The 21,826-nt window shown below is 44.9% G+C and overlaps 1 protein-coding gene across 1 annotated transcript in view; it reads right to left on the bottom strand.

The window, feature by feature from the left end:
- Positions 1-1,438: 1,438 nt before the first annotated feature.
- Positions 1,439-21,826, bottom strand: part of ALG9 (ALG9 alpha-1,2-mannosyltransferase) — a 640,871-nt gene continuing 620,483 nt past the window's right edge. Inside the window, exon 15 of the mRNA XM_085645802.1 lies at positions 1,439-2,084. Coding sequence (XP_085501928.1) covers positions 1,961-2,084 — 124 coding nt within the window. The 3' untranslated portion in view covers positions 1,439-1,960. The remainder of the gene's footprint in view (positions 2,085-21,826) is intronic.

Here is a 21,826-nt window from a genome sequence, read left to right on the forward strand (position 1 = left end):
TGTCACACGGTTGGTACAACTGAAGAAAAGCTGATCTTTGTCACATCAAGAGCAACAATGTTGTTCCTTTGGCTGAGTTACAGTTCTCAATAGCTTAATTTTTGGCTTACATGTTTATTTATTTTTTAATATTATCAGTTTAATTCATATGGAGGTAGAGGGAGGAGGTGAGAATTGCAAGTGAGTCCCTGTATCATATATCTATTTTAACTGATTTTTACAATTCGAACTTTAATGAAAAAATCTCAATAATGCAAACCTCCATACAGTACCTTCTCAGTTGACTCGGATACTATATCATTCAACACTACCTCCTCCTCCGGGGGAACCTGTAGGGAAGATTACCAGAAGTCTATTAACTGTTGGGAGTTTTTGAGGTTTTTTTCTCGCTCTCCTCTCTCGGTCTAGCAATGTGTATGTGATTATGCCATTTCAGTCTGTCAAAGAGATGCAGTGAAAGCCATGCAACTTCACTAGAGGCTTCTGCATGAATATTAGCACAGGTTGCCAGATAGCCAAGAAATGATCTTTGACCCTGAGTAGGAGATTAAAGAGCCTCCCCATTGTCATAGTCTCCACAATCTTGGTATATCGGTTGGATGTTATTATTGCTGACACTTGTTTCTACTTCCGGGCCAGCGCAATTTTTTGCACCTATAAGCAATAGAAGATTTCTTTCCATTCCTTTCAAAATAATAAATCCCAATGATTTCATTTTAAGAATTGTCACTGGGTCTTTCTTCCATAACTCAAAATATACTATTTCTTTTATTGCTGTCCGATCCTTTTTTGGGGCAAAAAATTGATACTTTTGAACGGACATGCCCATCATAAACGTAAGGAATCTGCCACCTCCCTACACCCTCTACATTTGTTGGTACAGCTGGACAAAATCCTATGCAAATATTTTGTGGATATATTCCATTCCATCATCACCTTAGTGGAGGATTCCCAGTGGGGTACTTACTTACTGTTAGGAACCGTATTTTGCCATAGTGTTTCCCATGAGTAGTATATTAGTGGTTTACCTAGTATGGGTCATGTATCCATCCCCATTTTTGCTGACTGCTCAGGACTGAACCCAATGTGAATAAATATGATAACAAGCCTTTGGTACCCTTGTATGTGGTAAGAAACTGTTCTAAGTCTGTGTTTTTTCTCTGGTGAGAGCCTGCTTATTCGATGGATATAGCACTCACTGAATCAAATGGTGAGAAGTACATCTCTCCACCTCCCTTATACGTTGTAATGATAGCCACCTAAAATATAAGCACACCAAGATTCTGCATTCCCCTTTGCTCATGCCTCAAGGACCTTCTTCGTATATGCCTGTGGAAAGTCTGGTTTACTTATGTATTCATTGGAGACAGGAAATGTGTTAAACCCTTGTTAATGGCTTCTCTAATCCCACACAGCAAAGACCAATATTTCCACCACAGACGGGCACACATTATTTGTTTTTATTCAATCACACTGAACCAAAAAGTATCTCCAGCACTTCACTTATAGGGAATGTTGTGCACTCCTACCAAGAGCACACAATAGAATCAGAGCACTCTCAGGTATATGACAGAGGAGACCAATGAGGACTGCGGCTTCGACAAGTTCCTTTACATGAGGCAGAGACAGTGGTGACTCCAGGAGGCAACACAGGTTCAATATCACTGTCCTCTAGAAGTGTACACAAGGAGACTTACACAGCCTGATTCAAAAATCCAACATTCAGGAATAAAAATCTGGAATGAGTTTTATTATTTATCTGTTCCCTTAAAATGTCCATGATTCTTATTTGCACCACAGTATTAAAAGCCCGAGATTTAGCAGCAGAAGTGTCCTTTGCCTCCTCGCATCAAATACATCAGCTTTTAATCATATCAGTAGATTGGAGGTCCTTCTCCTGGAAAGCATCCAATGGCTTATCAGCTGTTGGTCCCCATCGGCTACCCGAGGGCCGATATGGTTAGCCGCCACCCCTCTTCCGGGCCTGCTTTGTTCTCCGGGGCTTCATGATGGTGTAGTTGGCGTAGGTTGTATGCTGCTCCGAAACAAAGGGAAAGTAGAATGCGCGCAACAGCTTTGATGACCTAAACCAGGAAGAAGAAAAAACAGAAAAGATTAATTCCCTCAGAATATTGTTAATAAGCTAATGTTGTAGTAGGAAAAGGGAAATTGATTAATGAGCGGTGGACTATTTAGTGGCCTTGTTTTAAGAATGACTCACAGAAGTGCCAATGACAGAGCATGGCTCATACAATCAACATCTGTGGATAATACGAGTTGGACAATTTTCTCCAGTCATAAATTTAGGAAACTGAATGAAAAGTGGGCATTCCCAGGGGAAATTGTAAACAGTCACAAAGTCGTCACGTTGTGAGTATTCATAAACATTCCCAGTAGTTTCATCACCATAATTGCTCATCTAACTTGAAGAAAGAACGAAGCACTGGCAAAGCCAAAAAGGTCTGGGTTTAAAGACTAACTCTTGCAGCATTATCGCAATACAGCTATACATACAGGAAAGAGCCGACAGGACAAACAGCAGGGGTGGCTTCTCCGCAATAGTGGAGGAGCTGCGCCCCGCTGGCAGAGCCAGCAGCTAAAAAATAAAACGATATTTGATTATTGTTTTATTTTTAAGCAGCTGGCTCAGCCAGCATGTGCAGGGATGGGCGGGGCATGGGTGGGGGTAGGAGGAGTGCTATGTGTACTCTCTAAGAACACATGTGTGTTTGGCCGGCCGTCTCAGGCCGACCAAAACACACATGCGCACTTAGGTTTCTCCAGCCCGGCTGCATTGAGCAGCCGGGCTGGAGAAATCCCACAGAATCCCTGGTCTAAGCAGGGCATCTTTCTAGCCTGTTTAGGCCAATCCCCGCACAGCTTGGGACAGGGAGTCTGATGCAGCCCCAGTGCCTGCTGGGACTCGGAAGAAGCAGCACCCGGAGCGACGTGGGACGCGACCCTCTACTTAAAGTACGTTTTATTCTTTTTTTTTTTAATTGTCACCCTGCCCCCTCCTCCCGCGCGCACCGCTCCCCCGGCCCACTACCTTTTTATTGTATGTGGCGGCCGCCACTGATTACCAGACTTATATTTCAGAAGTGGTTCCTCATGGCACTCAATGCAAGCACATGAGTGGAAATAGGAGGATACTTTTATTTTTTTTCAACATATTTTATTAATTTCAAACATGTAACCACATTGTCAGGACAACATAGCGGCATGGCGTACAAACAGGGTGTATATCATTACCGTATCATCAACAGTGCAATATGGAGGCTATACTGATCAGCAAATTGATATTGACCACTCCGAGCATAGGATAAATATACTAAACAATCCAACAATCCCTCCCCCCTCCCAAACTAAGTGACTAGAGAAGACCACCCCCACCCTCCCTAGACTCCGTGCCACAATAGCTGTACATTCACGCATCCACTGAGAAGCCAAGCGGTACAACCATAAGGTGAAAACTTGTGTTCATATAATTTATATACGAGAAGAGGGTCACGATGGGGTCTGTCTTTAAGCCGTTAAATACACAAATCAAACATCACTCACATTGGGCACATGCAGTGATTCAGCCCAGCAAAGGAAATAGGAGGATACTCTAAGTCAAAAGCTTTAGGTGAGAGATGGATACTCCACTGGGCTGAACTAAGATGTGTTTGACAAAGTCTCAAGTCAGTGTCTGAAAGAGGATTGTCGCTGAAAGGGGCAGACCCTAGGCCCACTCAGTGTATATTGTGAGTATAGACCTGTTTCACAGCAGTGCTGTCAACATATAGATGTACTAATCATGTGCAGTTTGAGCAGGAAAATCTGCAAGCACCCTCAAATTTGTAACGGGGGTTATCTAAGGGATATCCCTACATGATTCAAAGGTTTGAAAGTTGAGGAAAAAACATGTATTACCAAACTGAAGATAATCTAAAGGAACATTACTAAAGACGACAAGAATATCTCTGCATACTTTACCATAATCAACCAATTTTATTTAAGCTCAGGGACCCATAAAAGTGCAAAACAACATATCAGATAAAAAACGATATATCAATATAAAAAGATAAAATAAATACATAAAAAATATAAATTTCTCTGAACAAACGTGCCTCTATATTTGGCTCTCCAGTATGTTAGTTGGACATCCTCATTAGTGAGAAATTGACCTAATTCATGTCCTACCATCCCACACTAGCCAGAGAATCCTCTAGTGATGGGCTGCCCTCGTCATGTTTGAGGGTCTGGTTAAGGATGATCCGGGGAATGGGGATCCAGGTAGCTAAAAAAAACAGACACCTACCTGTAACAGATCAGTGCCTTTATTAGGGGTATGGTGTAGGGATGCATAAAACAAACAATTGGACAATTGAGGCTTAATTACACAGCTCATGTCCTTATGGGTCGGCATTTTTCAGTCCTGAACAGGCCCATGAGGGAAACACCCTCTATCACACAGTCAAAACCATGCAGTGCCTTTACAGCACGGGCACTACAATGAACGTGTCATTACCATGTGTTCCTTTAGCGCGCAAGTCGTCACAAAGACTTGCTTTAGGAAACACGTTGTTGGACTGGTGTTGGATTTCAAGTCTAACACCTTCTCCACTGTTACACAGACTGGAGATGGAATAGTAAATTATACTATACCAAAGGCCAGCGCTTCCCTCAGTCAACTCGTTGGAACGACCTGCGTGCCTAAGGAACGCATCGTAAAGATGCGTTTATTGTAGTGCCCGCGTTGAAAAGGCATGAGTGGTAAAGGCATGTGTGGTTCCATCATATAACCAGCCCACGAAGGGTTTGCGGGGCTTTCATCAGGACAGGAATCCTGCTTGTCCCTATGAGAATCCCTGTCTACACGTATACACACCCACTCAGTGCAGACGCTTACATACTATACCAGTTCCTAATAGCTGGTTATGGCAAAAATTGGTTTTGCTCTTTGTCAATGGTAGGGCCCTAAAGAGACAGAAAACATGCATATACAATTAAAATATACTGACACTGTTACACTTTACAGAACACCACTTATAGGGTGGTTTGGATTAAACGTTTGTACACATTTTTCAGACAGGGGAAGTTGGTCCACTTTCTCAATCTTCAGGATGGGTTTTGGTGGTGGGGGTTCTTTTCCAATGGCATTCTCAGGCAGCACTCCAGGCACAGCCTTTGTTTAAAGTGATGCTTCTCACAGCAGGGAGTACCAGGATGGTCTTCATGCAGGACCACCCACAATGTGGGCACAATGAAGTGTGAGTTTTCTGCCCCTGGCAAGATGGATCAAGGGGTCACACTCTCGCTGACACAGATAAAAAGGTCTGGCCTTATAAGAATTCACAGAACATGGCACACTGCCACCAATGTCTCTTTATGTGCTACATACTGGACGGTGTCAGTAGTCCACGGTCAACTACAACAGCATGCTTAGGTACCACTCCAAGCCACAGGACAGGTCCTGGACATGCATTGTCATGGACAGGCCTACGCCTCTGTGCCCACGCTAGATTAGCATGACGCCAGGGTAAAAATAAAAGTCAGGGTACCAGTTTCTCTTGAAATTAGACAATCAATGCAAGCAAACACGCCAATTCACCATGTGGGGCACATTTATGTTCCAAGAGCAAGTCTAACCAATGTATCCTCTCCTTCTCCTTAGACGAATGAGGTGGACAAAAGAAAGCGAGAAGTGTGGAAGGGTGACGCTACTTTTGGAAGAACAGGTGCATGGACAGTATGCACCAGCCTATTAGGCAAAAGTGTAGGGCAGCTAACTGACAAGATCTGCAACTTGCTAATGTGAGTCACAGACGTTATGGCAACTAGAAATATAGCTTTCAGGGTCACAAACCTCTAATTACAGGTGAGGAGGGGATCGAGGGTTCAAACATCAAAAAGGTTAGAACAAAATGAAGGTCCCACTGCAGCATAGTGAAGGGAGTGGGGGGGGGGGGTGGGGGGGAGGGTTTTTATGTGAAAATCATTTTAAAAAACTGCATCCCAACCAGTGATTTGAATAATGAAACCTGATCAGATAAATGCAGAAAGGCTGAAAAGGCCACTACCAAACCCTGACTGAGCCCACAGCAAAGGGCCAAAGATAATAAAAGCAACTGTGCATCAGACAGTTTTACATTGATGGGGTTGACATGCTTATCAATGGTCGAGTATATAGACTTGGGGTGGGGAAGCGAGCAGCCAGAATAACATCCACCACTTCAGAAGGCAGATTTTTGGGGCACATGCATCAATGTAGGCTTTTGCGATTCCTTAATTTCAATTATTAAGGAATCGCAATTAAAGAATTGCAAAAGCCTATGCATGTAGCAATCGCTATAAAATTAGCAATTCCCAAACATTACTTAATTGCGAGTCGCAAATTGCGAGTCGAAATTAAGGAATCCCTTCCCATTCATTCCTATGGGCCTACAGGCCCATAGGAATGAATGGGAGATTGCATGCGCAATTTGCGAGTACCAATAGGTACTCGCTAATTGCACATGCAATTTCAAGGGTGCAAAGGTGCCGAAAGGACACCCTGTTGCACCCTTGAAGTTGATCTGTGCACACATGTTGCGCACACACATGCACCAAGGGCATGTGTGTGTGTAACCTACAACTCTGAAAAATGCACCTTAGTAATTTGCGCCCCCTATTAGTGAAATCGCTATTTGCGATTCCATTATGCATTGCATTTAAGGAATAGCAATTTGTGATTCCTTAAATGCAATCGCAATTTAAGAAATCACAATATATTTTTGCTCAATCTCCAAGTAAGGAGGTGGAGGCTAGACAGGTTCGGGTGAAGAACCGTCCTCCGCTGCTGCGACAGAAGATGCTCTCGAAGGGGCAGTCTGATCGGAGGATCGATGGCCATGCTCAGGAGCTCTGGGTACAAGACTCTGTGCCCAGTCTGGAGCCATAAGAATGACTTGGGCCCGGTCGCGCTTGATCTTCTTCAGCACTCTGGGCAGAACTGGTACAAGCGGAAAGGCGTACAGGAGGCTGCAGTTCCACTCACAATAAAAAGCGTCACTGAGCGAGTGCCGCCCTGGAAACTCCAATGCGGAACTGCTGACATTGCGCGCTCTGTTCGGTGGCAAACAGATCTTACCAATAATCTCCCTGCCCCTGAAAGAGACCTTGCACCACCTCTGAGTGAAGACGCCATTCATGATCCACCAGGCACCGACGGCTGAGTTTGTCTGCTCTGGTGTTCAGAGAACCTGCCAGGTGTTGAACCACCAGGCTCATGCCCTGATGTTCCAGCCATGTCCAGCGGCAAATAGCCTCTTGACATAGGGTCCACGACCCCACCCCACCCTGTTTGTTGCAGTACCACATGGCGGTGGTGTTGTCTGTGAACAGCTGCACTACCTTCCCCTTGAGGGAGGGAAAGAATGCCTTCAATGCCAGGCGGATTGCCCAGAGCTCCAACAGGTTGATATGTAGCCCAGACTCTGCCAGAGACCAGACTCCTCTGATCTCCATCCCAGAAGTGACGCATCGGTCACCACTGTTAGCTCTAGTTGGGGAAGGGAGAGGGATCTGTTGCTGACCCCATCCTGGTTCGTTAACCACGACTGCAGTTGTTGTGCAGTTCCCTCCGAGATCTGGACATAGATTCCCCTGATACTGTGCCCAATGGAACTTGAGGTCCGACTGCAGACCTTACATATGCCACCTGGCATGATTCACCAGCAGGATGCAGGAGGCCATGAGGCCCAGCAGCCTCAGGGTCATTCTCACCGAAATCCGGGATAGAGGCTGAAACATCGATATCATAGACCAAATATCCCGGACTCACTGCTTGGGGAAATAGGCTCGAAACTGCACTGTGTCCAGAACAGCTCAGATGAAAGGGAGCATCTGACAGGGAGTCAGGTGTGACTTCGGCACGTTTATAGTGAACTCCAGCAAGTGCAAAAGGTCCGCCGTAGTCTAGAGGTGGGAAGACGACAGCCTGGGGCGAGCCCGCCTTCAACAGCCAGTCATCTAGATAGAGGAAGACTGGAACCCCTGATCTGCGCAGATGAGCTGCGACCACCGCTATAACTTTTGTGAACACCAGAGGGGCGTTGGTAAGGCCAAATGCGAGAACGGTGAACTGAAAATGCTTGTGGCCTACCGTGAACCGTAGATAGCGCCTGTGGGCTAGCAGAACGGGAATATGAAAATAGGTGTCCTGCAAATCCAGCGCCACCATCCAGACTCCAGGATCGAGGGCAGACAGGACCTGAGCCAACATGAGCATTTTGAACTTCTCCTTCCGCCGGAAGCGGTTGAGGGCGCGAACGTCTAATAAAGGACACCAGAAAGTAGCTGGTGTAGCACCCACAACCTACTTCTGGCATTGGTACCCTCTCTATTGCTCCTTTGGCCTAAACTGGGGTGGCATGGTGAGCAAAAGAATGATGGATTTAAGCCAGATCTCTTGACTGGTGGTGAATGTTATGATTTGTTCTGCATTCCGTCCATCAATTGTGTGCCTTTAGCTTCCTCGCCCTAAGTGTGCCAGGTATGCCCAGACGTGGGTCCCGGGCTCACTGTGCCACTGGATTCAAGCTATCAGCCTGAAGAGAGGTGAAACCTTGAAACCGGTCCTAGGATGCTTGTTTCCGGTCCAGGGAGGACCTGACTTAGCAGTTCGGACTGGACTGTTCCCTTGAGGCACAGGGTCAAGACTGATTTGCATCTGGCCAAGTCTAAACTGGGGTGGCATGGTGAGCAAAAGAATGATGGATTTAACCCAGATCTCTTGACTGGGGGTGAATGTTATGATTTGTTCTGCATTCCGTCCATCAATTGTGTGTCTTTTGCTTCCTCACCCTAAGTGTGCTGGGTATGCCCAGACATGGGTCCCGGGCTCACTGTGCCACTGGATTCAAGCTATCCTGGCTGAAGAGGGGTGAAACCCCGAAACCGGTCCTAGGATGCTTGTTTCCGGTCCAGGGAGGACCTGGCTTAGCAGTTCGGGCTGGACTGTTCCCTTGAGGCACAGGGTCAAGACTGATTTGCATATGGCCAGGTCTAAACTGGGGTGGCATGGTGAGCAAAAGAATGATGGATTTAACCCAGATCTCTTGACTGGGGGTGAATGTTATGATTTGTTCTGCATTCCGTCCATCAATTGTGTGCCTTTAGCTTCCTCGCCCTAAGTGTGCCAGGTATGCCCAGACGTGGGTCCCGGGCTCACTGTGCCACTGGATTCAAGCTATCAGCCTGAAGAGAGGTAAAACCTTGAAACCGGTCCTAGGATGCTTGTTTCCGGTCCAGGGAGCACCTGACTTAGCAGTTCGGACTGGACTGTTCCCTTGAGGCACAGGGTCAAGACTGATTTGCATCTGGCCAAGTCTTAACTGGGGTGGCATGGTGAGCAAAAGAATGATGGATTTAACCCAGATCTCTTGACTGGGGGTGAATGTATGAATTGTTCAGCATTCGGTCCATCAATTGTGTGTCTTTTGCTTCCTCACCCTAAGTGTGCTGGGTATGCCCAGACGTGGGTCCCGGGCTCACTGTGCCACTGGATTCAAGCTATCCTGGCTGAAGAGGGGTGAAACCCCGAAACCGGTCCTAGGATGCTTGTTTCCGGTCCAGGGAGGGCCTGGCTTAGCAGTTCGGGCTGGACTGTTCCCTTGAGGCACAGGGTCAAGACTGATTTGCATATGGCCAGGTCTAAACTGGGGTGGCATGGTGAGCAAAAGAATGATGGATTTAACCCAGATCTCTTGACTGGGGGTAAATGTTATGATTTGTTCTGCATTCCGTCCATCAATTGTGTGTCTTTTGTTTCCTTGCCCTTTGGCCAAAAGAGCAGAGACTTCCTGGCGGAGAAGTGCCAAATGATCCACCCACATGCTGTCGAAAGACGGTGGCATGGAGGGAGGGGTAGTCTCGAAGGGGAGGGGGTAGCCCCTTCAGACTACTTAAAAAATCCACCTGTCTGACGTGATGGAGTGCCAGTGGAGGAGGTGATGGTGGATCCTGCCGCCCACTAGCCGTTGATGGGCATGAAACGCCAGACTAGGAGGGTTTGGAGGCTGCTGCAGGGGGGAAAGGGGTATATTGGCCTTCCCGCTGGCTCACAGATCCACGAGATCACTGGGTCCCACACCAGCGCAGAGACAGGGCAGCTTGCGTGAGTCGGTGCCCCTTCTGTTACCATAAAAAGGGGCGAAAAGCAGACTGCAATGGACGGGAAGATGCAGCCAGGCCCAAGTATCTTGTCGTAGCACGAGAATCCTTGAAGTGCGCCAGTGCTGAATCTGTCTTGTCCCCAAAAAGGCGACAGCCATCGAAGGGCGTGCCCAGTATGGTTGCTTGAACGTCCCCCGAAAAGCCAGACATTCTCAAATAGGCGTAGCGCCAAAAGGCTACCGACGTGGCAATCGTTCTGCCCAGTGAGTCGGTGGTATCCAGTCCACATCGAATTGTGAATTTCGCTGCGTCTCTCCCATCTGCCACCGCTTGGGTGAGAACAGCCCGGGCCTCCTCCGGACATTGAGGCAGCACTTGCGCAACCGTATCCCAGATTGTATGGGAGTATCGGCCCAAGAGGCACATGGTATTCACGGACCGCAGTGCCAAGTTGGAAGAAGAGATTATACGATTCCCAAGAGGATTCCCTGTCTGGGGGAGCAGAAGAGAATGTGCCCTTGGAGGAAGAGGCTTATTACCACTAAGCACTCAGGGAAGGGTGTTGGGTGAGGAAAACTGGGTTGCCCGGTGCCAGGCAGGAGCCCCTGTGCTGGGCTTGGACCAGGTGCCCAGAAGGACGTCAGTAAGGGCTTCATTGAAGGGCAAGAGGAGTTCAGAGGAGGTTGCCGCAGGCTGAAGCACCTCTGTCAGGAGGTTAGTCCTGACTGCCACTGAAGGGAGCTTGAGGCCCAAGGCCTCGGCTGCCCTTCACACCACCACTGCGTTGCATGCCAAGGTCTGGGGAAGTGTCCAAACTACTGGTTTCACCCAGGTCCTCTCTCCAGACCGGCTCTTCAAGTTGGTCTGCTAAAGGGTCAGAAGACCCCTCCCAGTCCTCATCACCACCCTCTGAGCGATAGGGAACACCAGGGATGAACAGGGGAACAAAAGTACCCTCCGGTGTTGAATTCGACGTCGGCCGACGTTGGTCCGGCTCTGTGTCCATCTTGGGGATAAGGATGGGGACGGCATCGACCGGAGCCTCGTCTTCGGGATCGGTGCCAGGAAAGTTTGAGTAAGATCGAACAGCATCGATCCGGATCCAGGCCTGGATCCACGGGGGTCCTCCGGCGTCAGGCTGGAGCTGCCGGCATCGAAGACCCAGGATGCCCGACCGGCTATGCGGGGCCTGAAGTTGAGCCGGGCTGCCCAAAGATGCGGTGGAGGGCTTCGTAGAATGTACGAAGTTGGGCAGGGGACATCCCCGGATCCCAGAAATGGGGGAAGGCACGGAGTCGTCCCTGAATCAGGCACCGGAAATGGAGCCTTAGAGTGATGACGCTCTGGGTCCTGCGTTTCGTCAGCCGACCGATGGGGAGAAGGCGGAGAGGGAAGTTGCTTCTTCGCCTTCTTCTTGTGCTTTGACTTACCCAAAGACTTAGAGGACTTAGAGTGCAAAGAGGTGTGGGGGCTCCGCAACGGGTCTCGAGACCCTGCCCTCGAACGAGACCGGGAGCAACGCAGAGCCGACCGCCGGGCCTCCAAGAGCTCTCGGGACTGCTCCCGCAAAGACTTAGGATTCATGGCCCGTCAGTGCACTCCAGACACCAAAGGCACACGAGGTGCGGGCCCGTCACCGACATCGAGAGGCCCCGCAAGGCTTGAAACTGGTTCGACGATGGGACATCCCTCGCGCACTAGGTGTCGAAGACTCAAAAAAGAGGTTGACAAAACATCAAAAAAGTTTAGTCAAAAAGTGACTATGGGGTAGCTCTCTCCAGATCTGCGCTAGGCTGACGCCGAAAAAGAAAGAACTGACGTCAGCACGCAGGGGCGGTGTCTAAGTAGGCCCGCAATGTAATCCTGGCGACCACGATGCTGAACACAGAGTCGACTGACACCGCCTACTGGCGCGCAGGGGTACTGCTAAGAAAAAATTCCCCAGATCCAGTCTGATTCCTGGGGGTAATTCTAAGGTAAGGAATCTATAACTCTTTCAGATATGGCAATTTGACTGGAACCACAGCCAGAGGGTTCATGGGGACAGAGGGCCACAGAGGGACAGACAGAATTTTTTTGTCTATCTGCAGCACTACCTCAACTTGCTGCGGAGTCCTTACTGGATCTGAAGAAGGTGAAGCTGGCATGGGGTTTCTGGAACACTTATTGTGAGACTTTACCAAAGATCGGGAGCGTCTGGACATCGAAGTGCCTCATTAACATTTCCCATGATTCTATTTCGATTTGTCCCAACTTCATCTTACCTGACGGGGGAGATCACAACTGACACATGCTTCCAGCACGTGTTACATGGTTTGAAACCAGTGGTGTTTAAAGTGACATTCTGCAAACTGGGAAGAAATTTCATGTAAGTTTAAAAAGGACTTTGGTAAAATACAGAAATTATTAAAAGTAGATCTCAGGATCCGTGTCAAAGTGAGTGGAAGTAGATGGATTTTCGTAACAGTGGAGTGGCGACAAATATATGGGGCTTGTGTAGTCATATGCAGATTTGGGATAGAATATCGTAAAGGTAGCGGATCAAAAATAATGCATATTCTTCATTAGAAAGCATCAGTATATGTCCTATGTAACATTCTAAAATGCAGTGAAGGGTCTGTGGTCAGTGTTTGTTCTAGAACTGCTAAGGAATGAAGAAACTGTGCTAACAAAGACTACTGTTAAAATAAAGCACAGAGCCTGCACAGTGATTAAAACAATAATTTGTTTACAGGCAGGATAAGTGCAGCATGATCATTGCCTTGAGAAAGCTCAAGGGTGCCACTGGACACACTGAAACACACCAAGTGTAACTCTTAAAATGCTTACAATCAAATATGACAATAAATCATTTTCATCACTAAATAAGATACATCTTTAAAAATCCTTCGTATACAGGAGAGTTCTACCACACCTTCTTTGTTACAAACATTAGGAACTCGCCACACCAGTGCCCTGACACGTCTGGGTTTAGATTGCAGCGTGACAGCCTGTTCTGAGTTGATCACCATGGACGGGAATAGAAAGCTACCCGAAGGATTAGCAGCATGAACTACGGCTGCCCTCATTGTTCGCCTGCACAGACTGTAAGTCACGACAAACCGCCGAGGAACGGTTTCTTAGTCATCGGCTCCATTGTAGGCATTCATCGTCCAAGGGGGGAGGGGGGGAGAGAGGGGGGGCTAAATGTCAAGTGATGCTGGCGTTCAACTCTTAACCACTGCACAACGCACGATTCCAGCAGTCCCGGGATACAGTCAATTTACAGATATTCTAAAGGTTATTGTCGCCTATTCTTCTGGAATCGCTTTGAAAAAGGCGCTGCTTATCTTTCGAGACACAATGTCGGCTCCTCAGGCTGTCAATAGTTCAGCTGCGGATTGCCTGAACAGCAGAGCGCGTGGAGTGCGACGCCTTGTCGTCAGCGCGCGTGCTGCGCGGTTTTCTCGATGAAATATTCGGGAAGGAGCTCACATTTCTGGAAGTACCGCTTCTTCTGGTCCCTCTAGTCAATTTTTTCGCAGTCTTTAGTGTATGACGATGACTGTCAATGGGGCTTCAGGCTCCCTGTGGCTCTCCCTTATGAACCATCGAAGGATGTTGGAGGAGGGCGAGTGAGAATTTTATCAGTAGCATATGTTAATTGAATGAAATGCAGAAAGTGATTTGGGTGAATGTATTTAATTAAAATTCAAGAGGAGGATCACAACAGAAAATGCATTGAGGGAATATTACAACTGCATTTGCTCTGGCGTGTACATATTATTTGTATGCATCATTCAATTACCATACAAGGGGGCACTTATTAAAGAGAAATCACTTAATTATAGTATCTTCTTTTAATATACAAACCTATCACTACGGCTCTGACATCAGGAATGGAGGTTTAGTGGCGATGTGCTGTCTTGAGTAGGTCACACATCAAACGTTAGCTATCTAATCTTTTCACCATCTTGCTGCTGAACTAACCCTTACAGCAAACAATTTGTCGATTTCCCTAGATCAAGACAACTACACAGTTGAGTAAGCCACGCTTCCATCTTTGACTAGTAAGTTTGCCTCCCAATACCAATGGCCTGGCTCATGTTAACTGTGAATTACAGTAATGAACCAACTTTTTAAAAAGTTCTTGCAAAGGCTGGCTTGACGTGAAGAATTTAAGTGAAAAGGTGATAAGAGGGTTACATTTGTAGAAATACATTTGAATTAAAAAAAATTAAACGTTTTTTATATCAGCAAGTGAACATGGTTGAATGTATAACCATTAACTTGAAAAATAGTGTTTGTAATTTTTCTAAAGCTAATCTCGTACATTTTTAGCATAATTTCCTGCAGTGTGGTATGCGTTCTTGTTCCCATCCACTTTCGACTGGGCCCAAACTATTTTTTTTGCGCAAAGTGGTGGCTATCACTATCATTAGCGCTGTTCCCTCTCTGTACTATCCCACTGTATACCTGTTTACTTCAGTGATTACTTACCATTTACAGTTCCATTGTCACTATGCCCCGCCCACTGCATCCCAAATGAAAAGGATGCTTACCTTTGCTAATGGTCTCTCTTGTGGATAGTACATCTATCTGCAGATTTCACCTTTCGAACATCCTCCAGGTGTCAGACTGGATTCAGAAACATTTAACCCTCCAACACAGTTCTCCTGCAGGTTGTGACATAACTTAACCTGCCCAGGATGTATTGTATTTTATTGTAATTACACTCCTATCACACTTACTACCCCTAACAAGATGTTGAAGCACATTATGACAAGTAGCACACTTCTTCAGAACCTAGTGTTAGTGGTTAATTCCGTGGTTATTGTTTAATGTTGGTAATCGGGGCTAGTCTTATGACTCAAAGGAAATCGTTCCATGCACTTGCTCCGGTTTCTTTGAGATACATTAAGTTAATGGGAATCAGACTTGATCATTAGTGGGGGCTATGGTTGGTTTGATGAATATAGACCAGAAGGTTTTCTTAGTTGCAGGGATACTGGTTTCAAGGGATAAGAAGTTGTGATCTATGAAATGAGGGCTGGGTCATTTGCAACAATACAGGCATTCAGAGGATGAAAGTTAAGGAGAGGGAACAATTAAAAGTTTTAAGTCAAGGTTAATTTTTAGGAGTATAGGGCGAGGAGGCGTTTGAGATAGCATTTATTCTAAAGATGTAAAACTGTAGAAACAACATTATTGCATGTTAGATAGTGCTACATTAAGTACTTTTGAAAGGCACTAAACCCTTGAAGCAGCTGCCCTGCAATAAAAGGTGTTTAACTACCGAACCAATTTGACAAACAGGTAGACTTTGCATATTGGGTAACCTGATTTTTTTTTAGGCCAAAGGAATTGTACTACTATTGGTCAGCTACCAAGAACACAAACAAAAGACAACAAAAACACCCAGCTCCAAAACAAAAACATGGGAAAAACTAGGGCCACTAGGCCACAGAGTGTGTCTGGCGAGATGAACGCTGAACAAAGAAATCCCTCTTCATAATTACCTCTAAAGAATGACTTAATTATCACATAAAATTACTATGAAGAAAACTAGCGTGCCCTCAAGAAAATGACGATCAGAGAACAACAATACAATAGGCAGTGATGTAACCAAGTAGAGGAATGGGATGCATTTAATCCCTTGCTGTGGTATTAAGGAAATGAAAGCTAGAAGACATCAGAGTCGCAGGCTCCAAGAGAAGAGATACTATTAAGATGGCAGCCTTGGGCACTGTTCATGCTTGGAGCGACTCCTATTTCACTAAAACTCTAGCCTTCTATGTGGAAAACCATCAAATCAAAGCTTTATTGTGTGAATAATTAAAATGATACAATGGGAAATCATCAATTACAAAGCCATATTAAAAACAAGACCTCAATACCGAGGACCACATAAAACCCTAGGTAAACAAATTACCAACTGTGGGGAAAAGAAAAAATACATAATATGGGTACATTTAATTCCTCCAAATTGCAAGTCAGCAAGTCATATCTCGATATAAAAGGGGCAAGTTTAACTTAGTAAAATCATCAGTTATATGCAAATTCTCCTGTGCAAATTAGATTTGTTTTCTGCCCATTTTCAACTACCAAGTTTACGATACTCAAGTCACTGGCTTCTAACCTCTTTTTTGTTAAAATCACATTTTTTGTGAAGTTTGCTTTCATGAATATATCCATTGGCTTAAAACAGACTACCAGAGCTTGTCTACATGTCATACTCTTCGTTTTTTAAAATAGGTTTTTAAATATCTCCGTCTTTCTTCCTTCATTGCTGTACATATACATACCAAATGTATAACGTTTTCTTCCCACTGGTTGCATAGTCTGCAGGGGATCGACTTAGATGGTTGCAACGATGGCATTGCGTGTGTCGATCCAGGAACGTAGCCAAATCTCGCTTTAATAAATATATTTTTTATTTGTGCAGTCCAAGGTTTTTCTAGACAGGGCTGGGCTTTGAGGATCTTTTACTCATTCACAATCATCCATGCATGTGCTCGCTTAGTAAATAGCTCTTTATCTTTCAGGAGGGACAGACATTGTATTATTCCGTTAATCGTGTTTTTGAAGGATGTTGATGTTATAGTCATTTCCCAAATCTCGTGTGCCGTAACTCTTTCAGTCCTGTTTGTAGATATTTCCAAAATTGTAAACTTTGATTCAGCTCTATTTCTTGCTAGAGTAAGCAACTCATTCGGTTAGACGATTTATTAGTTTCCATGCATTTATATATTGACCCATCCTTGCAATTTGCTGATTACATATTCCAAATTCTAATCCAATTTGTGCAGGTGATGCTTTAGCGGGGAGCCGAAACTAATACTTGAACACTTTGGTACTAGCATTATTCAAGAGTACGGAGTCCTTGCCACAGAGTGCTTCACTACCATAGGTGAAACTGGGCAGCAATTTTGCTTTTATAACCTTAAGTAGTGGGAGATAGGTACTCCCTCCCAAAGAACTATGCAATGATCGAAAAGCCACAAGTAGGGAGTTACTTCTTTTTGTCAGCTCCGTTTTATGTTGTAAAAATAACAACCAGTACACCCAGGTATTTATAGGTTTTCATTTGTTCTGTCGATTTTGCAAATATCATTTATATTTACTATGTTTCAGTGCCTTGTTATTTACTTCCATTACTTTAGTTTTTGCTTCATTTGTTACCATCTTGTTCTCAGTTGAGTATTTTAATATTTTATTTATAAGACGCAGTAAACCTATCTTTGTTTGACTTAGCAGAACAACATCTTCGGCATATAATAGATTTAAAATATGTTTATCTGCCAATTTAGGCGGATGAGCTAATTCGTTATCTAAAGTTTCTGTTAAATCAGATAAAAATAAATTTAATAGGTAGGGTGCTAGAACGCACCTTCATTTTAAACCCTGGGATGTTTTGATTTTTCTTGACAGCTGCGTACCTTTACCTAGTCGAACCCTAGTTCAGGTCTCGGTGTATAGTAATTAAATTGCTTTGAAAAAGGCCGGGGCCAATGCCATATTTTTCTAATTTTCCCTATAGAATTTGCCGATTTATAAAATCAAAAGTTGATTTAAAATCCATGAAACATAGGTATAGTGGTTGATTTCTCAATTTGTATTTTTCAATTAAAATTGCAAGTGTTAAAATATTAGTTGCCATACCTTGTCCTTGTATAAAACCCGATTGATTTGGCTGGATTAAGTGCATTCTGTTGCCCACTCTAATAATTCTCTCAGAAGGATTGCTGCAAAGAGTTTAGCTTCAGTATCTTGAAACGCAATTAATCGATAATTTGTTGGCTATGCCCATTCTCCACTTTTATAGATAGGTGAAACTATTGAGCCTTTCCAGGACTCCAGTATAGGCGATGTTTGCAATGCTTGGTTAAAAAACCCTTGTTATGTAACCTGCCCAAATTATTGCATTCTCTTTGGAAAGGCAGCTGGAAATCCCGTTGGGACCAGGGGCTCCATCAAGTCTCTGTTTCTTAATAAGCTTACGTACTTGGTCTTCAGTTATATATAATTCATTTTCCTCATTATCCCTCGTTCCACTTTTATTATCTGGACCTGGAGTAAACACCACATTTGGGTTATAATTCAAATGTGATTGCAAAAACCTGACACATCCCGATTCAGTTACTATAGAGTATGTTGTTGTCCTACTAACTCTATTCAAGTTATTAATTAATGTCCAAAATTCTCTTGTGTAATTGTTTTTACTAGTATATAGCGCTTTTGCCCGAAGGGCCTGTTCTGCTTGCATGTGGAAAACCAAGGCAACTGGAATTACGTGATCGTGTGGATGTGGCGTTTTTCGCATACTTATGGTTTTGCAGCATTTGCCACATAATCCATCATCTACTGTATAATCTGCACTTTTAAACAAAAAAAATAGTTTCTACCTCAAACGGTTCAAAAGTTATTAAATACGCAACGACATGTGTTGTTGCGTAGTTGGAGTCTGTTAGGAAAGGTTAACTGGTCACCTGTTACCTATTGTATTTAGGTGTCAAACTGGAACCAATGAGGTGCATGCAACCTATGTCCAGAGAGTGTTAGTAAGAGTAAAACATCAAATTAACGAAATAATACCATCAAAAAATGTACCACATTATGCCTCATAATTAGCCTTTTCCTGCCACATAATTAGGCCCTCTCCTGCAGCATAATTCCATTGGTCCTGATGAAAACGAATTCTACAGCTTACTTAAAGTTTTTATAACTCAAGCGTGAGGAGTGGGTGGTTACGTGGCAGGCCAGGTCCCCATGAACTAAAAAATAAACACAGGCAGGGGGAACACAAACCATAGGACCCCCGTCCCAGTGATCACCCTTTCTCATTACATAAAACACATTAAAGTGCACCATTCCAATGAGGCCGTCTCACGGAAATCCAAACCCGACCAACTTTTACAGTGAGAGTCCAGCATATACACGGGAGGGGTGCAGTCTTTGTGAACATCATTAGGTAGGGAATGTAGAAGCTGAGAATTCAGACAGTGAGAGGGGTTGGGCTCAGTCCATCATTCTGGCACTGAAAAACAAGCATTTGCACTGCAATAGGTCTTGCGTTTGCGAGATTTTGAGCTATTGGCATTGTAAATGACAATGCCTTTTATTTATGTGTTTTGAAAACCTGCAAGCAACGACTAGAAGTACAAAGTGCACATAAATAAAAGGCATTGTCAATTACAATGCCAATAGGGCAAAGTTTCGAAAATGCGAGACCCATGGCATTGCAAATACTTGTTTTTACACTACTGCTTGTGGGCACTCAGTGAATTACATTGTCCCCCTCCCAAGCCTGTGTGAAACAGACTGGAGTTAATGATCAAGCCCCGCTGCTTCAGAACCGACTTCCAGGTGTGCTTCGAGACACAATGGCCATTGAAATATCCTTTAAATTACTTTAATGTGTCCCAGGATAATGTACTCCTCTCCGGGCATGATAACCCTTGTGCAATGTGTGCCTTCTCCCCTACACACACAGATATACACACCCAGGCGAAGAAACACATAATGCACAAATGAACACACATGAAGAAACCCAGAGAGAAACGCTAACACACAGAGAAACACACCTCCTCACACAAACGTATGTTTACACCAATACACGCGTTTATACATATGCCCAAAAGTGGCACATGGCTTTGTGCCAGACTCCCCACCCTCCCGAAAAAACAAAAAAAAACCTTGAATGTCCCAGGGAGGTTGCGAAACAATCCCTGTTGTAAAAAACCCCAAAACAAACAACAAGTTGGGTGAGCTGCGCACAAGAAGTGCGGATGACATGACAATGTTGAATAAAAAATTAGTTGGGCGAGCTGCGCAGCCCGTCCCGTGAGTGGTGCGTGGCCCCATTGTGAAATCGCTGAAAATAAAAAAATGAAAAGCGCCCGCCATTGCTAAAACTGGCATCCCATCAGTGCTCTTTAATTAAGCAACGAGTTCCCCAGAAGGGCTAATGCAAGCAACACCGTAAGGACACACGTACAAGATCCAGTTCTGAGGTGAGGTTACAAAAGAAGACAGGGAGGTACTAAGGAGGGACTAATAAGCCTATTAAATCAAAAGCCAACATTTATGAAGGACAGTCACAGCAGCCAATTGAAAAGATGAACGGAGCTTCAAGTCCATACCTGAATACAGCATGTCTCGCGGAGCAGGGCTGGCGCTGCCCAGGCTCGAGCTTACAAGCGGTAGACCAGGTATGTAATGCTGATAAGGCTGGATTAGGATACAGGTAGTCAAGACCACAGAAAACTAAACAGAGCTGGGTCAGTACAAAGGCTGACCGATTAAAATCTGTTGATCAAAACTAAGAGTACGCACGTTGCCGCATACACTCGTCTTTGTCCTACTCTCAGGAAATAGCAGCAAAGAGAATGCCCCAGGCACTATATTGCTCTCTTCCTAAACTGAGTGTACTTTCATTACTTCTTCAAACCTACCCGTGACGTTTGTCATTCAGTGCCAGTGTCCCACGGAATGACCGTCACAGTGTGGGTGAGAGAAGCACTCACCGGAAAAACTGAATGGTTGTCTTTTGTCTGATACAACTTGAATTGCTCTTTATGACATGGAAGAGAGATACTGGCAAGATCGACTAGTCGCTGCTCACACACATTTATGGGTAGGTGCTGATACGAAGAAGACCACAGGCCCCAGACCAGGATGTCGATCATGCGAGTTGTCTAGTCATACCAGAAGAAGTCTGTAACTGTGATAACCTGTATCTGCAGAGCATTGAAAAGACAACTCACCAACAGAGTGAAGTGGTACATCCACTAGTACCGATCTGTCACTTTCTTCCAGGGGCACCAATGTCATAACCCCTTCATTAAGAAGGGGAATAACTTCCACCTCCAAGATCGAGGCCTGTGCCGCAGAGCATGTCTAGATCAAAGGAGGGCAGCCTGGAAGGGAAGAAAGGAAGACTAGGACACATCCCTAGCAGAATAAGCTGGATCTCCAGTTAATCATTGGGATCTTCTGCCAACTGGTGGAGAAATGATAAGTCTACCTCCTCCACTGGAAGCCGGTAGTGTAGAGGGAGAAGGGCAGGGTAGGGTGTCTTGCGGAAGAAGAGCCAGCGGCAGATGGAAGACACTGAACTGCTGTAGTTGTTTTTGATAGCATCACTTAAAATTAGTGCTGCCCAAAAAGGACCAGTACGTTTGTTGGGATGTTTGGATCATCATTAAAGGCAGTACTTAATTAGTGCTGGTGGTTTCCGGTGTTTGGTGTGTGACACTCCCCAAATAAATACATTTTTGGCTTGACAGTTGGTTCTTGGGGTCCTGAGTCGGGCCAACTTTCTCTGTGTTGTTTGGGTTTAGTTGTGAGCCAAAAATTAAAGAGAAAACAGCGACCTTTGATGTAAATGGGCGAAATAGAGCTACAGAGACTCCCATCTGGTGGCTGAATTTCAAAATGTGAAACCAGATAACCTGCAACGAATACCAACTTCCCTGCTTGTCCAAATTGTGTGATCCAGGAAAAAAGGAATTTTTTTTTTTCACGGAGCCTCCCTTTACTATATTATCACATGACTGCACTTTTAAATACTTGAATTGGGGATGTGCGCTGTACAAGCACCTCTTATGTTTGATTTAATAGACTATAATGCTGCTCCATCTATAATAACAATCTAAGCCACGTTTAGGTTTATAGGACTAAAATCTTGCCTCTTAGTTCACTAATG

Source organism: Triturus cristatus, chromosome 3_1 (assembly GCF_964204655.1).
Source record: "Triturus cristatus chromosome 3_1, aTriCri1.1, whole genome shotgun sequence".
In the NCBI taxonomy this organism is placed as follows: Eukaryota; Metazoa; Chordata; class Amphibia; order Caudata; family Salamandridae; genus Triturus; species Triturus cristatus.